The sequence below is a fragment of the Protopterus annectens genome, chromosome 11.part0 (assembly GCF_019279795.1).
Source record: "Protopterus annectens isolate FY-2018-M chromosome 11.part0, PAN1.0, whole genome shotgun sequence".
Taxonomy (NCBI): Eukaryota; Metazoa; Chordata; order Ceratodontiformes; family Protopteridae; genus Protopterus; species Protopterus annectens.
The window spans coordinates 297,250,549-297,266,261 of record NC_056745.1 but is presented as its reverse complement, the minus strand read 5'-3'; the positions used below and the strand labels follow the sequence as shown (position 1 = coordinate 297,266,261).

At 42.2% G+C, this 15,713-nt stretch overlaps 1 protein-coding gene across 2 annotated transcripts in view; it reads right to left on the bottom strand.

Moving 5' to 3' along the window:
* LDHB (lactate dehydrogenase B) overlaps positions 1–15,713 on the bottom strand; it is a 232,045-nt gene that overhangs the window by 167,988 nt on the left and 48,344 nt on the right. For both annotated transcript variants that reach the window (XM_044087804.1, XM_044087803.1), the window contains exon 2: positions 10,236–10,369. In XM_044087804.1, coding sequence (XP_043943739.1) covers positions 10,236–10,265 — 30 coding nt within the window. In that variant the 5' untranslated portion in view covers positions 10,266–10,369. The remainder of the gene's footprint in view (positions 1–10,235; positions 10,370–15,713) is intronic.

The window sequence follows — 15,713 nt, the reverse complement described above, 5'->3', positions numbered from 1 at the left end:
AGACTGCAATTCTCACACTACCTTCTGCGGTCCACAGATAGATGGTCCATGGGTAACACATGAAATCAAAGGTGCAACACACTGCCCAGTCTGCAGATGACCCTGCAGATGGGGATTCTTCATAAACATGGAACTGACATGGCAGGTATTGAGACATGTAGGACAGCCATATCCACACACACACTGTTAAACCAGCATTACTCCAAATGCAGTATAGCAGCACTTACAGTCTGTAGTCAGGTTAGGCACAGCCCCTCCTGTGTGTTGCTCTGTTTCCACAGTGTATGTTGTTAGAGGTAAATCCCCAATCCATCTGAGATACTGTTTGCCAAACGACAGATCTAGTTCCTGCTCACAGTGAATGAAAAGGGCCAACACCAACATGATGTCCCTAGATATTGGAGTGTGTTTCCATGCAATTGGCTATGGGAATGTTACCACAGCTGTTCCACATGCAATCAGCTAGGGGAGGGCTGCAATTCGTGCAGAGGCCATCAGATGATCATGAGCATCACTTAAAATACACATGCTGATGCCTAAGTAAAGCAGGTATAGGTCTCCACATCCACCAGAGAGGGAGTGGGAGAGGCAGACAGAGGAAAAGACAAGTCAGGGAGGGAGGGAGAGTAAAACCTAAGCATATTTGTTTATACACTTATCAACCCCCTGATGACTATGTAGTGCTATCACAGTTCTATGCAGTTATTGGATGTACCACATGGGTTACCTGTTGTGGAGCTCTCAGAACATATATGTGATGGTGAGTGACATCTGCAACAGGGATACGTTAGCTATATGGTAGGTGACGTACACGTGCCTGTCTGAATGAATAGGTCCCACCGTCAACACAGCCACACTCTCACATGGATGCACACCCACTGACACACTTGGCAGGGCTAGGATTAAAACTCATCAGTAGTGGGATTGCCACAAAACATCACTGTGCAGGTATCACATGCACCACATGGGTCATATGGAGGTTGTATGGGCAAAGGGTATGGGGAGGTGTCTGACATCAGACAGCTTGCTTCAGTATGCCAATGGGGGTTTTAGTGAGTGTGGATGTGAACATATGCACCATACAACACACATGCAAACACATAGGGTGCCAGTACTGACATGCATGGGTGCATGTCTGCACGGGTGTGTGGTGGTCGACTGTGCCAGATGGCTATACAAGGCTAGGTGATGGGTATACCTTGGCATCAGGTCACATGACAATGTTCTGCATTGTGACTCAGGGCTGTGATTTCTGAATTTGCCCACACAGGTGGATATTGTATCCCCCATCCAGTCAACTGGGTAACTATTTTGTGTGGCCAATGCTGTGCATCGCTTGCCATGTATGTGCTCCTTAGTCCATGACATGGACAGTGTCTGGGATGTGCACACCTCCCACATGCATGTATAGTGACATGTGGAATTGTACCTGGGGTGTCTGGTCCATGATGTGAACACAGATTATCATCAGATGTACCAGTCTTGCCCACCTGTGGTGGAAACTGATAATGGGCAGCAGGTTTACCCTGCACCTACATTGATAGCATGCTAACAGCATTCCCTGGTGTCAATGGCATCTGTCCATACAAGGCATGTTGTCAGGCATGATATGTCCTTTGTGGGTCACATGTGATGGCACCACAGGTGTTGCAGGTGTCCATTGCAGAACATGGGGAGGGTGCACTGTCTGCATGTACATGCATATTGGACAGACGGACTGCTATCACTCCATAGTTACTATAAGTGGCCAATATGCAGTGTTCTACCCACATATTGGCTGTTGCCTAGGCATGTGTGTGTATGAGACATGGGTTGAGAGTGTGCTCTGGGTAATATTGGGATTGCTAACTGTAATTTCCTGGCCTTGATGTCACATGTATGGGTATGGCTTTGCACCCCAGCCTCCCAGCTATTTCACATCTGTTATCCCTTTATGGTGGACATTGCGATATATAGTAGGGCCACCATATATGAATTATGCAAAAGCCACTCCATATTGGCCACAGGTGTCACACACTCACAAACACCTCCACACAGGATATGAGTTACAAAGACACACACACACACGCACACACACCTGTCATGTCCGGGAGTAGAACCCCTACCTAACTAGTTTATTACACTACAGCACTACACAGTTATAGTATGCGTCACAGAGATTACAGGAGTACTTCTTCCCCAAAGGTGTTTATCACATTGGATGACATCAGCAGGATTGCCAATGTAGGACATTCGAACTGTAGTGAGTGTGACTAGCCTGAAATACATTGCTCCCTACACCGACACACACACAAAACATCCACAACTGACATGGGTGGGTATAGAACCCCTAACAGAGGTCTATATCACACTACAGCATAGAGCTATTATAGGACACACCATGAGGATTGCTGCAGAACTCTTTCCCCAAAGGTGTATTTCACAATGAATGACATCAGCAGGATTGCCAAAGTAGGACATTTAAATTGTAGTGAGTGTGACTAGCCTAAAATGCATTGCCCCCTACACAGACAGTGACACACACACAAAACATCCACAACTGACATGTGTGGGTATAGAACCCCTAAAAGAGGTCTATATCACACTACAGTATGGAGCTGTTATAGAATGCACCACTGGGATTACTGGAGAACTCCTTCCCCAAAGGTGTATTTCACAATGAATGACATCAGCAGGATTGCCAAAGTTAGACATTCGAATTGTAGTGAGTGTGACTAGCCTATAATACATTACTCCATACACAGACATTGAAACACACACAAAACATCCAGAACTCCATGGGTGGGGATGGAACCCTACCACAGTTCTAAATCATGCTACAGTAGTACTCAGTCATGGCATGCACTATGGAGATTACTGGGCTACAGCCTTCCCAGAGGTGTATTTCTAGGTGGGTGACATCAGCAGCCTTGCCAAAGTTGAGCATATGAATTGTAGGGAGTGTGAGTACCCTAAAAAGTATTGCTGTCTACACAGACAGAGTCAGACAGACAGACACATTGCCATGTCTGGGAGTAGAACACCTACCTAACTACTTTATCACACTATAGCAGTACGCAGTTACAGGATGCGCTACAGAGATTACTGGGCTACAAACTTCCCAGAGGTGTATTTCTAGGTGGATGATACCTGCAGCCTTGCCAAAGTTGAGTATATGAATTGTAGGGAGTGTGAGTATCCTAAAAAGCATTGCTCTCGACACAGACAGAGTCAGACAGACACGCACACTTACCATGTCTGAAATTAGAACACCTACCTAACTACTTTATCATACTACAGCAGTATGCAGTTACAGGACATGCTATGGAGATTACTGGGCTACAGCCTTCCCAGAGGTGTATTTCTAGGTGGATGACATCAGCAGCCTTGCCAAAGTTGAGTATATAAATTGTAGGGAGTATGAGTACCTTAAAAAGCATTACTCTTTACACAGACAGAGTCAGACACACACACACACACACACACACACACACACACACACACACACACACACACACACACACACACACACACACACTTGCCATGTCTGGGATTAGAACACCTACCTCACTACTTTATCACACTACAGCAGTACGCAATTACAGGACGCTCTACGGAGATTACTGGGGTACAGCCTTCCCAGAGGTGTATTTCTAGGTGGATGACATCAGCAGCCTTGCCAAAGTTGAGTATATAAATTGTAGGGAGTGTGAGTACCTAAAACGCATTTCTCTCTAGACAAAGTCAGACAGACACACACACTTGCCATGTCTGGGATTAGAACACCTACCTAACTACTTTAACACACAACAGCAGTACACAGTTACAGGAAGCGTGAAGGAGATTACCGGGCTACAACCTTCGCGGAGGTGTATTTCTAGGTGGATGACATCAGCAGCCTTGCCAAAGTTGAGCATTTGAATTGTTGGTAGTGTGACTATCCTAAAAAGCATTGCTCTCTACACAGTCAAACACACACACAAACAAACACTCACACACACAGTTGCCAAGTCAGGGATTAGAACTCTTACCTAACTAGATTATCACACTACAGCAGTACACAGTTATGGGATGCGCCACAGAGATTACTGGGCTACAACTCTCCCAAAGGTGTATTTCACATTGGATGACCTCAGCAGGCTTGTCATAGTAGGGCTATGGGGAGGGCAGTGTGTGTGCATGGGCCATAACCCATTCATCTAGGGGTTGACACACCACATGCGGGCACACATAGGGTCATATTTCACAGGTACGTGTATACAGCTGCTGGATGACTACTTCCTTAGACAGTCATGTTGCACAGCTGGCACGTGCACCACATAGGCTGTCATGCTGACAGATACTGGTGGCTAGTATCTGCAGTGAGTGACATCTGCACCTGATGTGTTTGGGGCCCATTGGCTGTGTGATAGGTGGGACAGGCCTGGATGGATCCTTGTCACAGTCACCCTCTTCCACACATCTATGTCCATCTACCTTTGGCTTATTATAGTGTGTTGTCCTTACATATATGTCTGTATTCCTATCCACTGTGTGTGCAAGGCATGAGTGTTGCATACTGATGAGTGTCTGCACTAACAACTGCGACTGCCATATATGTCTGGTCCACTGGTGTTTGCAGACATGGCCTTCATGTGTTTATGTGTGCGAGCATGCCCAGTATGACCTTTCAGTATGTTGTTGACTGACATTGCCTTTATTTCTCTAAGCATGTCAGCATGCCCAGTATGGCTGGCTGTATTGCATGTGTGGATTGAGTCCAGGTAGTTGTGCACTGCAGTGCTGACCTTTGTGTTATACACCGACAGGTAGCATGCTGTCTCTGCAGGGTATCCATCGATTATTTCGGATTGACTGTTACGACATTTCTGCATAGCAGGGGGGAGCACACCTGACTGTTTCTACATTTCTACACAGGATTGGGGGCACAGCTGACTGTTACTATATTTCTACATAGGATGGGGGGGGGCACACCTGACTATTTCTGCATTTCTACACAGGAGTGGGGGATACACCTGACTGTTACTATATTTCTACACAGGATGGGGGAGCACACCTGACTATTTCTAGTTCTACACAGGATTGGGGGGGCACACCTGACTGTTACTATATTTCTGTGTAGGATGGGGGGGGGCACACCTGACACTTGTACACATTTGCTAGGACTGTACTGGTATGCCGGGTACTCGTTTTCAGTCTGTAGTCTTACCTATCGTGCTGGCTAGAGACATACCAGTGTACTACTGATCTTAGCTTTTAATTACCTACATATTGTTTCTGACATCGTACCCTTAAGAACTGACAGCCCACTGCCTGACCTGCTGTTGTCTGTCTGTGCAGGCCTGGGGGGGTTACCCATAGGCCTCATTCAAAGGCCATAGCACAGCCTTTGTTTGTGTTTGTCTACACCTGTCCTGCTGGCTGTGACTGTTGTTGGTTATGGGACCCCCCCGACTGGCATGTGTGAGTCACTTACCTTGTTGGTGTCTCAGTATTGAGGGTGGTGCTGCAGGGCTGCCTATGTCGGATGCACATAGTACCCTCCCTACACATGGTTAGGCACAGGTAGTGTAATGTTTGGCATCCGTTTTACTGTATGTGAGAGTCGGAGAGAGATGTTATTCCCTGGGTCCCTCCTGTGTCTGTGTATGTGCTATACTTGCCTCTTTGCCAAGGCCAGGGCATACTGGGCATGCCTCCTTCTGCCTACTGGGGCAGGCTCAGGTTGTTCCTCCTCCGAGTCACTCTGTACCTGTGCAGGTCTTGGCAATGGTGGGGGGCTGTGTGGCTCTGCCCCATGCTGTTCCTGCTGCAGCTGTTTCCACAGGATCATATTGTGTAGCATGGCACATACAAGGATGATTTGGGTACATGTAGCTGGTGAGTACTGCAAGGCTCCACTGGATGTTTCCAGGCACCGGAACCATGACTTGAGCATCCCAAACACATGCTCTACTATAATTCTGGTCTGGGCATGTGCCTCATTATGGAGTTCTTGTTCGGGTGTGTGTGCATTTCTGATGGGTGTCATCAGCCACAGCTCAAGTGGGTATCCAGCATCCCCGACTAGGTGACCGTGAGGGATGTCCCCATTAGCAAATCACTGGTACAGCTGTGTCAGATGCCAGATGTGGGAATCATAATAGCTTCCAGGGCAGCCAGCACACACATTCATTATTATGCCCTGGGCATCGCATACAACCTGGCAGTTGATAGAGGGGAAGGCCTTGCGGTTGATGTAGACCTTACTCCACTCACCAGGTGGTGCTTTGATGTGTATGTGCGTGCAGTCTGTAGCACCCACTACCTCAGGGTATTCTGCTATTTGGTGGAGCAGTTACATATTGCTGGCCAACGCCTCACGGGTGTTGGGGAAATATATGTGCTCACCGACATGTGCTGACATGGCATCCAGGAACTGGTGGAGTACCCTGGATGCTGATGCCTGTGAAATCCCCATCATATCCCCAGTTGGCCTTTGGAAGGTACCTGTGGTTAGTATTCTTAGGCTACACATACCTTGGTATCCACTGGGATGGGTTCTCCTCTGTTAGTTCTGTGTGTCAGGCGTGGCCGGCACAGCTCAACAATTTGCTGTAGGAGGTCCCTGTCCACCCTATAGCGTTCCACTATCTCCAACTCATGTAGCCCGGTAGGTTACCCTGGGTCTGTACACTCTTCTCCGTCTCCTTACTGTGGGTTGGTCGATAGCATTCACATACTCACCACCCTCAGCCTCTTCCACAAGTTGTAAGATAGCTATTGCAGCCCATATCATTTTCTGCTATGAGTGTTAAAAGTTCCTTGCTTGTTTACACTGGTGGTGTAGCATGTGGGAAAAAACAGAGGGGAAGGTGTTTGCTTAGTTTATAATGGTGTTCTGGGCTGGGCTGGTCTGCTGCCTGTACAATTGGCTGATTCTGATATATTTCACCTGCCAGCTAAGCTAGTTCTCCTTGATTACCTTCCTACTGCTGTTTTCCTTTCCCATTGCCTTCCTGTTTAAGCCCGTGTGCACGTCACGCAAACATAGTGCTCAAATGTGCACACTGCTGCTATTTCCTGGTTTAACCTATTTTTTCTTCCTGTAAAACCCGGTGCCCAGCACTCCACCCGCTTAGGCTTTGTAAAGAGTACTAGGCAGGTTTAGACACACCCCCTAGATTAGCTGTGCTAAGCTAGGAGCAAACCCGAGCCACAGGTCTTCAATGCTCTTACAGTATGCCTGACAAACCCCCCCCCCCCATGATGTCACCTAACTCCTAGGCTTGCACCGAGCTATTCCTGCTCTTACACTTTGGGACCTGAATCACGTGCAGGGGAAAACTGGGATTCACTATATTTCCCCTCATTTGCATAGGATTGCCTGCTGATGCATAGTTACATGTCTCACACTGAGCCTCCCCCCTTAGCAACCACTGCTCACTGGCCATGTTGTCTTCTGCCTGCCATTGACTTGCATAGCAGAATACTGATTTTAGTTAGAATGCTTACTAGGTATATTTTGTTACCCCCCCCATCCCATTTGCATACCGCTGCCCTACGCTTAAACAGCCGAGATTGGCTAAAAAAAAATTAAAAGTTGATTTTTTAATTTTTTGTTTTGTTTGCAATGCCAATGGCCTTACACTTGGCCATTGGCATGCTTCCTCAATGATATGCAGCCTTTATTTGGAGCTGTCACAGCTCTGCTTTGGATTTTGCAGAAATGTACTCGGTTACTAACCGAGTACATTTCTGCAGATTGCACTAGTCCTACACAGATGGTCGCAAGCTTCCTGGATTGCAAAATCACCTCATTTGCATGGATTTCTCCTGCAATTGGGGTGATATGCATACAAGGGCTTAGTCCGTGCAGGATTAGTGCAGGAGCAATCGTGCACGACCATGCAGGCTGTTCCTGGATCGCACGGCAGACATATTGCCTGCTAGAGCTCCTGCACTGATCCTGCATGCCCTGCAGGGCATAGTGAATCCGGGGGAGTGTGCATGAAATATGTACTGTAAAAATTGTGTTACATATAAGAACAGAAAAAATATAAGAAAAAAAAAATATAATAAAATATATATATTTTAAAAGCTCATGAAAGTTTATCATTAAATAGACTCTTCTTAACATAAGAGAAAAAAATAAAAATAAAATTTATATTATGGAATGAAAAAACAATGATGTCCAGGGGACATCACTATCTCTGCAAAGTCTTGAGCTTCAATATGCAAGAAATGGAGCAATAAAAGCATTTAACCCACAGTATATATGAGCGTCCAGACTAATTTGCCAGTATAATTCAAGCTTCTCCAAAATTAGAGATTTTGGGCCACCCCTTTCACTTAATTGGACTTGGTCTATGACCCTAAAAGTAAAGGAATGCCCAGGATTCAAGGAAGCGTGTTTAGCTAGAGCATTATTGTTTTTTTTCTTCCTGATACTATATAGGTGCTCGTAAATTCTCTCTTTAAGTTTATGATCTGTCTTGCTTATATAGAAATACAGGCACAACTCTTATCTTGCCAGATATACTACCCTTTGGAACTACAGTTAAATTTGTCTTTGCTTTTATATTTGCTCCCCTGTAAGGTGAAAGACTCACCTGCTTCAATATTTTTACAATAGGGCAGGCCTCACATGTCCCCATCCCTGGGTGTCTGACTACCCTTTTCTGTTATGTACCCTGGGTTAAATGATTTTTACTTCATTTCTTGCATATTGAAGCTCAAGAGTTTGCAGAGGTAGTGATGTCCCTTGGACATCACTGTTTTTTTCATTCCATAATTTTAATTTTACTTTTATTTGTTTCTCTTATGTTGAGAAGACTTTATTTAATGATAAACTTTTCATGAGCTTTTAAAATATATATATTTTATTATGTATATTTTTTCTTATATTTTTCTGTTCTTATAGGTAACACACAATTTTTACAGTACATATTTCATACACATTGTCTAAAAATTAACCTTGGACCTGGTGTTATTTCATTTTGCAGCTTAATACTTCATTTCCTTCATCCCATTTTTTCCCTTTGTTTTTATTTAACTTGAATTTTAAAATGGCACCCTCTTGTCATGTGTTTTTGTCATGTGATTTTTTTGTCATATGATTATTTGAGATCAGGTGATTGTTAATGTATCATGTGACTTGGTAGAAGACTATTTATTAGTGCGTGTGCTTTTATCTTTGTCTGAAGAAGTTTAGTTACTTAACTAAACAAAAGCGCTTTCTGTTATTTGTTCTAAATAAATTGTGTTGCTCGTGAGTAACCAGTGCAGTTCTTTTTTGTATTTTTATGTTTTTTCATCAATATTTCTGTCACAAATGCCTGTTCAAGCTACTGTGGTATAACACAAGATAACTACAATGTGGTTCCATGCAGACCAATAGCTGTAAATAATCAAGGTTCACCACAAGTCGTAGTGAATCACATACAGATGTGATGACTTCAGATAGAGAAGCCTGTCCTGAAGCCAGTACAACTATTTTGTCATTGTTAGCTCAGCCACGGGACACTGTTGATTGTAGTCTGAGATGTAATATTCAAAATAAGGAAATGGTTATATGTCCAATGACTGTAAATACTACACAGGATTTGGCTGCTAGTTTAAAAGCTGCTCAGAAACTGCTCAGAGGTACAAACTATAGTTACTCCTAGGTTCAATGCAGTAAATCACATATCTGCTGTAATTAGTATGACTCACACAGCCTTAACTATAGTTTATATATTTATATATCAGTTTGTATAAAAGTATATAATTAGAGTAGAATTACTACCTTCTGTTAAGGAGTAATGTGACATACATAGTATATATGTACTAAGTATTTGGATATTTTGTGATATGAGTTATGTGATCAGGGTGGCGTTTTCAGTTTAGAGCAAAGGTTTAAAGTGATAACTTCCAGTGATGCCTATCTTGTGGTGTGCCTTCAAGTGACATCCTGAACTGTTTATACAAACCATTAATTTCTCTGCCAGTCTAACAAACACATTGTAAAATGGTTTACTTATTCAAACTATTTAATGAATTTTGCAGCAAATTCTAAAATGTACTCCCTTATTGCATACTACTACCTCAGGCTAGGATTAGATTAATAATTCATGCAACTGACTAGGTGTAGAATGGCACTGACTAGTCCCTGTATGATAAAATTTTAACAGAGGTAATCTGTCTGTTACAGCATAGTGGTGCAAACAACATACTTCAGTAAATGTATAGCAAATAGTTATATGGTCAATAAACTAGGAACAATGAGAAAACAATACCTTATTAAGTAAACAAACTGCACAGGCCATTCCAACCTGACCAGCACCAATAATGCTGATTTTGTTTCTGGAGCAGGGTGCTTTCTGCTGGTAAACATGATGTATCAGTTTCTCCTGGAGAGTGCCATGGCTACCTGTAAAATAAAAACACAGAAAAAAGAGACAACAGAAATTAGAAGCAATTGCAGTATACTTCAAAAATTTACATTCCCATCCTTGTGCAGTAAAAAATAGGAAGCACAGGTGCACACACACACACACACACACACACACACACACACACACACACACACACACACACACACACACACACACACACACACACACACACGCACATGCACACACAAACACACACACACACACACACACACACACACACACACACACACACGCACACACGCACACACGCACACACGCACACACACACACACACACACACACACACACACACACACACACACACACAGATGTGTCTTTCCAGAATGACTGCAGATACACAAGTTATCAAACATGGGGAGGCACTTTTGACAGAGGGATTTACTGTGCCAAATGCTAACTTGTACATATCTCTGCAGCCATATCAATGAGCAGGATTACTGTTGATGTTCTACAATGGGTTAGCTTTAGCCACATGGTATTATAAACTACTTGATGCATCCAGACTTTATAAAATGTGAGGGAGACAGGATCTTTTATCTTGAAGTCCAGAACAATGCAAGAACAAATTACAAAACAGTGGCCAGTACTGCTGAGTCAATCAATTATGAGGTTTTCTGGAGTTTAGAAGATGGATAAATGTTATAGCCAAAAGACATACGAGCAGGATTGAAACACAGTGGTGATACTTCAAAGATACACAGGCAAAAAAGTATGACTTACACATGTCATTTTCAAATAAGTTAATATTACCCATTGGGGAAACATGGGCTTTAGAAAATATCAGTAGAGAGACAGAAAGTGAATGGCAGAGAATGCTACCAATCAAGGCTGAAAGAAGCAGAATTGGGAGCTGAAAATTAAATTATTGGTCATCTCAGTGAAGATAGATAAGACAAAGACCATTTGGCAGAAAATGACTAACTGAACAGTGCTGTGATTCAGTACAGGAAATTCATGTCTGACATATTAACATAGCTCTCTGAATCTGTAATCAATAATTTTGATCAGAAAGCCTGACTCTGTGGATTAGAGGTATTAAAGAAATGGCTAAGACCAAGTTAATCCACATGTGAACAGCAACTTGAACACCGGAACAGAAAAGATGGAATGAGTAGAACTGTACAGCTTAGGCCTGGTTGCCCATCTTTGAGGGGAGGGAGATGGTAATTCTGATCAGTCAACCTGCTCCCATGCAAGCAAAGTTTGCATGCTGCCAGTGGTCTTAGAACCAGGGGCAGGGGTGGCTCGTGCTATTGGACTGCAGGTCTGCAGCCCCCCAGCTGTAAAATAAAATAAAAAGAAATACAATAATTAGCTGTGAGTCCCAGAACTCTGCACATGAGTGTGGGAATCTGGACTGCTGTTTAACCAGTCCTGGAACTCTGCACATGCATGGGGGACTGCTCTTTAACCAGTATGGATTATGAAGAGAAAACATCAGAGTACAGATGCCCAGAAGTCTATGCAGTTACAACCACATAGACTGGAAGGGGATTGGATTGCAATGTCTGCAGGCACGTATGGATAGCTGCTCTCATGGGAAGGGACTTTGTATTATTTCAAAGAAAGCTGTTGGAGGAAGATGGGACATTGTAGAACAAAGCTGCTGCAATTATGAACTCAGGTATGTGTGTGTGTGTGTGTGTGTGTGTGTGTGTGTGTGTGTGTGTGTGTGTGTGTGTGTGTGTGTGTGTGTGTGTGTGTGTAATGCCTCAGTTAAATATACCTGGTGGCTAGAGAAAAACCTCAGGAAATATACCTGATGGCTACAGAGAGTAACTCAGCCTCAAACCCTCTACCTTGGGTGCAGGTAGCAAGAGCCTGAGTTCCCTACCCACCACCACTTGTGAAAACTATTCAGATTTCTGCCTCATATTTTTGTTCTGTTCTGTTCCTCATAAAATCTGTAGTTTTCTGGATTTTGCATTCACTAAATAATGACAGGCATTTGAATTTCAGACTTTACATTCTTCAGAAAGTACATGGTAACACAAAACCTTTTATTCTAGCAATTTTCTAAGTTTACAAAACCAATATTTGAAATTTGTCTCTATTTTGGGGTTTGTATTCCCCCATTATTGTCTTTGTCCAGGTTTTTTGTGCTAAGAGGTTGAGAGCTATGGTGAGAACTGAATTCACAGAATATGTTTGGGGGGTGTAGTCCCCCATTATTGGCTTTGTCCAGGTTTTTTGTGCTAAGAGGTTGAGAGCTATGGTGAGAACTGAATTCACAGAATATGTTTGGGGGGTGTAGTCCCCCATTATTGTCTTTGTCCAGGTTTTTTGTGCTAAGAGGTTGAGAGCTATGGTGAGAACTGAATTCACAGAATATGTTTGGGGGGTGTAGTCCCCCATTATTGGCTTTGTCCAGGCTTTTTGTGCTAAGAGGTTGAGAGCTATGGTGAGAACTGAATTCCCTGAATATGTTTGGGGGCTGTATTCCCCCATTATTGGGTTTGTCCAGGTGTTTTGTGCTAAGAGGTTGAGAGCTATGGTGAGAACTGAATTCACTAAGTGATAGCCATTTAAGTTTCAGTCTTCCTGTCTTTCAAGAAACAAGCTGATTTGGCATAGTGGTATGTTGCTCTGACTGTAGTGCATAGGGTCCTGGGTTCAAGACTTGGCAGTGAAATGCATGGTTGTAACACAACATTTTATTCTAGCAACTTTCCAAGATTATAAAATCAATGTTTAAAATGTGTCCCTGTTTTTGGGCTTTTGTCCCCCCCCAATAAATTTTGCCTTTTTCCAGATTTCTTGTGCTGCAAAGTTGAGAGATACAGTTGAGTGTCGAGTGGGATTTTACAAGGAGCTGAGAGCTTCAGAGGAAGAAAAGTTTAATGAAGCTTATGCAGAGTCTGCTTGCATTGTTAATAGCATAACAGGTTGAATACTTGTTTTTGATGCAGAAGGCTGTGGGGTCTACTCCCACAGTATGTAGATGTATTGCTGATACTGTACTGTGTTGTACTTTTAAAGGGGGTGGATGCTGCAGTCCTGAGAATGTCCTCTTCGACGGAGATATCTAGTAATGATGAACCTGTTATCAGTTTGCCATCCATTCCCTATTGCAATATTACCAACATATCATTTTTTTTAATGTAACATATGCAATTTATTCCTCAAGACTCGCATACCTCTGAATCACTTAGAGGAAAAAATCTGGACAAAGCCTAAAATGATGGGGGGGGGGGACAAATAGGGACAGATTTTAAATATTGCTCTTACAAACTTAGAAAGTTGATAGAATAATATATTTTGCATTTGAATTAATTTTTTGAAGGATGTGGAGTCTTAAACTCAAATATTTGTCATTATTTAATGACTTTGATCCTCAGCTATTTGCCAAAAAAGTAAAGATTTTAGGAGGAACACACCAAAACATGAGGTAAAAATCTGGACATTCTGTGAAAATCTGTACAGTTGAGAGGTAGCATCAGCAACAGGCACTTTATTTGTAGATGAAACAATGAAATATAAAGTTGTTTGCTAGCAGTAACCTCTTCACTAGTTACAGATCTCTTTAATGTGGAATTATTTAGATGACTTTTACTTCTTCAGATATTATTTATATTTACTTATACTGGTGGATTGTAGAAGTCTGAGTTGACTTTTATGATGGAAATGTTCTGAACTGGGTAGTTGTGTCATTATTGGTGCATGCATTTTGTTTCATTGTTTACTGGAGAATGTTCAAAACAATACATTTAAAATGCCCTCTAACAACTGCACTGTATTATACAAGGAATATAATTTAATACAATCAGGAAGGTGTATCAAAGAACACATGTATGTTTTGTGTGCAAGGGGCCTATGATGTGAAAACAGCCCAGAGTTAATCTTTGTCTGCCACTGGCCAGATGTATTTTTTTTAATGTGGGTTTCGATGCTGTTTCAATGAATGTGAGTTTCAAGGGTAAAGAAGTTTTAATGCTAAGTCTATTTTCATTGTGAGACTGCATTACTTTGTTTAGCAGATGTCTGTTAGTGTTTGTGCTATAAAATGTAAAATAAAACTTTTAAATGAAATCCAAATCATTATAGAAGTAAAGCAGTATGCACATTACAGTGTTTATGGCAAATGTGGTGAAATAGCCAAGTAATAGGACATTGAAATGGCTGCAGGGGGTAGGCCCCATTCGACCATGATTTTGTGAGGGGGGGAAGGGCTGCAAACTGAAAGACAGCCCCAGCTGAACTATACCTCTCAACTGTCCAGATTTTTGCAGAAGGAATAGATTTTTGCTTCTTATTTTTGGTTTGTTCCTCATAAAATTTGTGTTTTTCTGGCAAATCATTAAGGAATGAAGTCACTAAATAATGACAGACATTGAGTTTCAGATTTCATACCCTTCAGAAAACTGCATGGTAAAGCAAGACCTGTTATTCTATCAACTGTCTAAGTTTATACAAGAGCAATTTTTAGTATTGCTTGTATGTTCCCCCAATATATTTGGCCTTGTCCAGATTTCCTGCACTAAAAGGTTGAAAGGTACACGCAAACAAATCACTTTATAGAATTAGGTATATCCAAACCTCTCAACTGTCCCCAATTTTGGCTCAAAATTTTGCTCTCCCCCTAATAATCCTTCTGCAAAATGGCAATTTTGGAAGAAAATGTGGAGGGTTTACAATTAATAAATAATTGTAATGATCAGAGTTATAGATTACTTTTATTTCAGAAATGCATGTAGATTCTCTTATTTTGTCAGCTGCTCAACTTAAAAGTACTAATATTAAAAAAGTGTCATCTTTGACAGGTTCCCAGCTGTATTGTGTGCCTATTTTATATTTTTGCATCGCATTTTTGGTCCATTTTTCATAAAATTGTGGTTTTCTGGCAAATTAGTGGCAAATCATTAAAGACTGAAGTTAGAAAATAATGACAGTCATTTGAGTTTCAGATTTCATACCCTTCAGAAAATTCATACTAATGCAAGACCTGCTATTCTATTATCTTTCTAAGTTTATAAGAGCAATATTTTTAGAAATTGTCCTTATTTTGGGCCTTTGTCCCAGTTCTATTTATGGCTTTGTCCAGATTTCTTATTCTGAGGTTGAGAAGTATGCCAAATGTGTCAAGGCCATCACCATTAGCAAGAGGCATTTCAAATTGTGACATACTTGTTGTACCCCACTCCCCCATGTAGTGACTCTGGATGTGTCCAAGCAAGGCAAGGAGCAGATATGCAATGTAAGTGTGCAGAGTATCCCCCCATCCAACGTAGACACAAGTACTACAGTGGTTGTTCATCTGTCCTTGATTTTGCAGAATGTTTTGGTTTTCTGCCATAGATTTACGCTTCTTATTATTCAGAA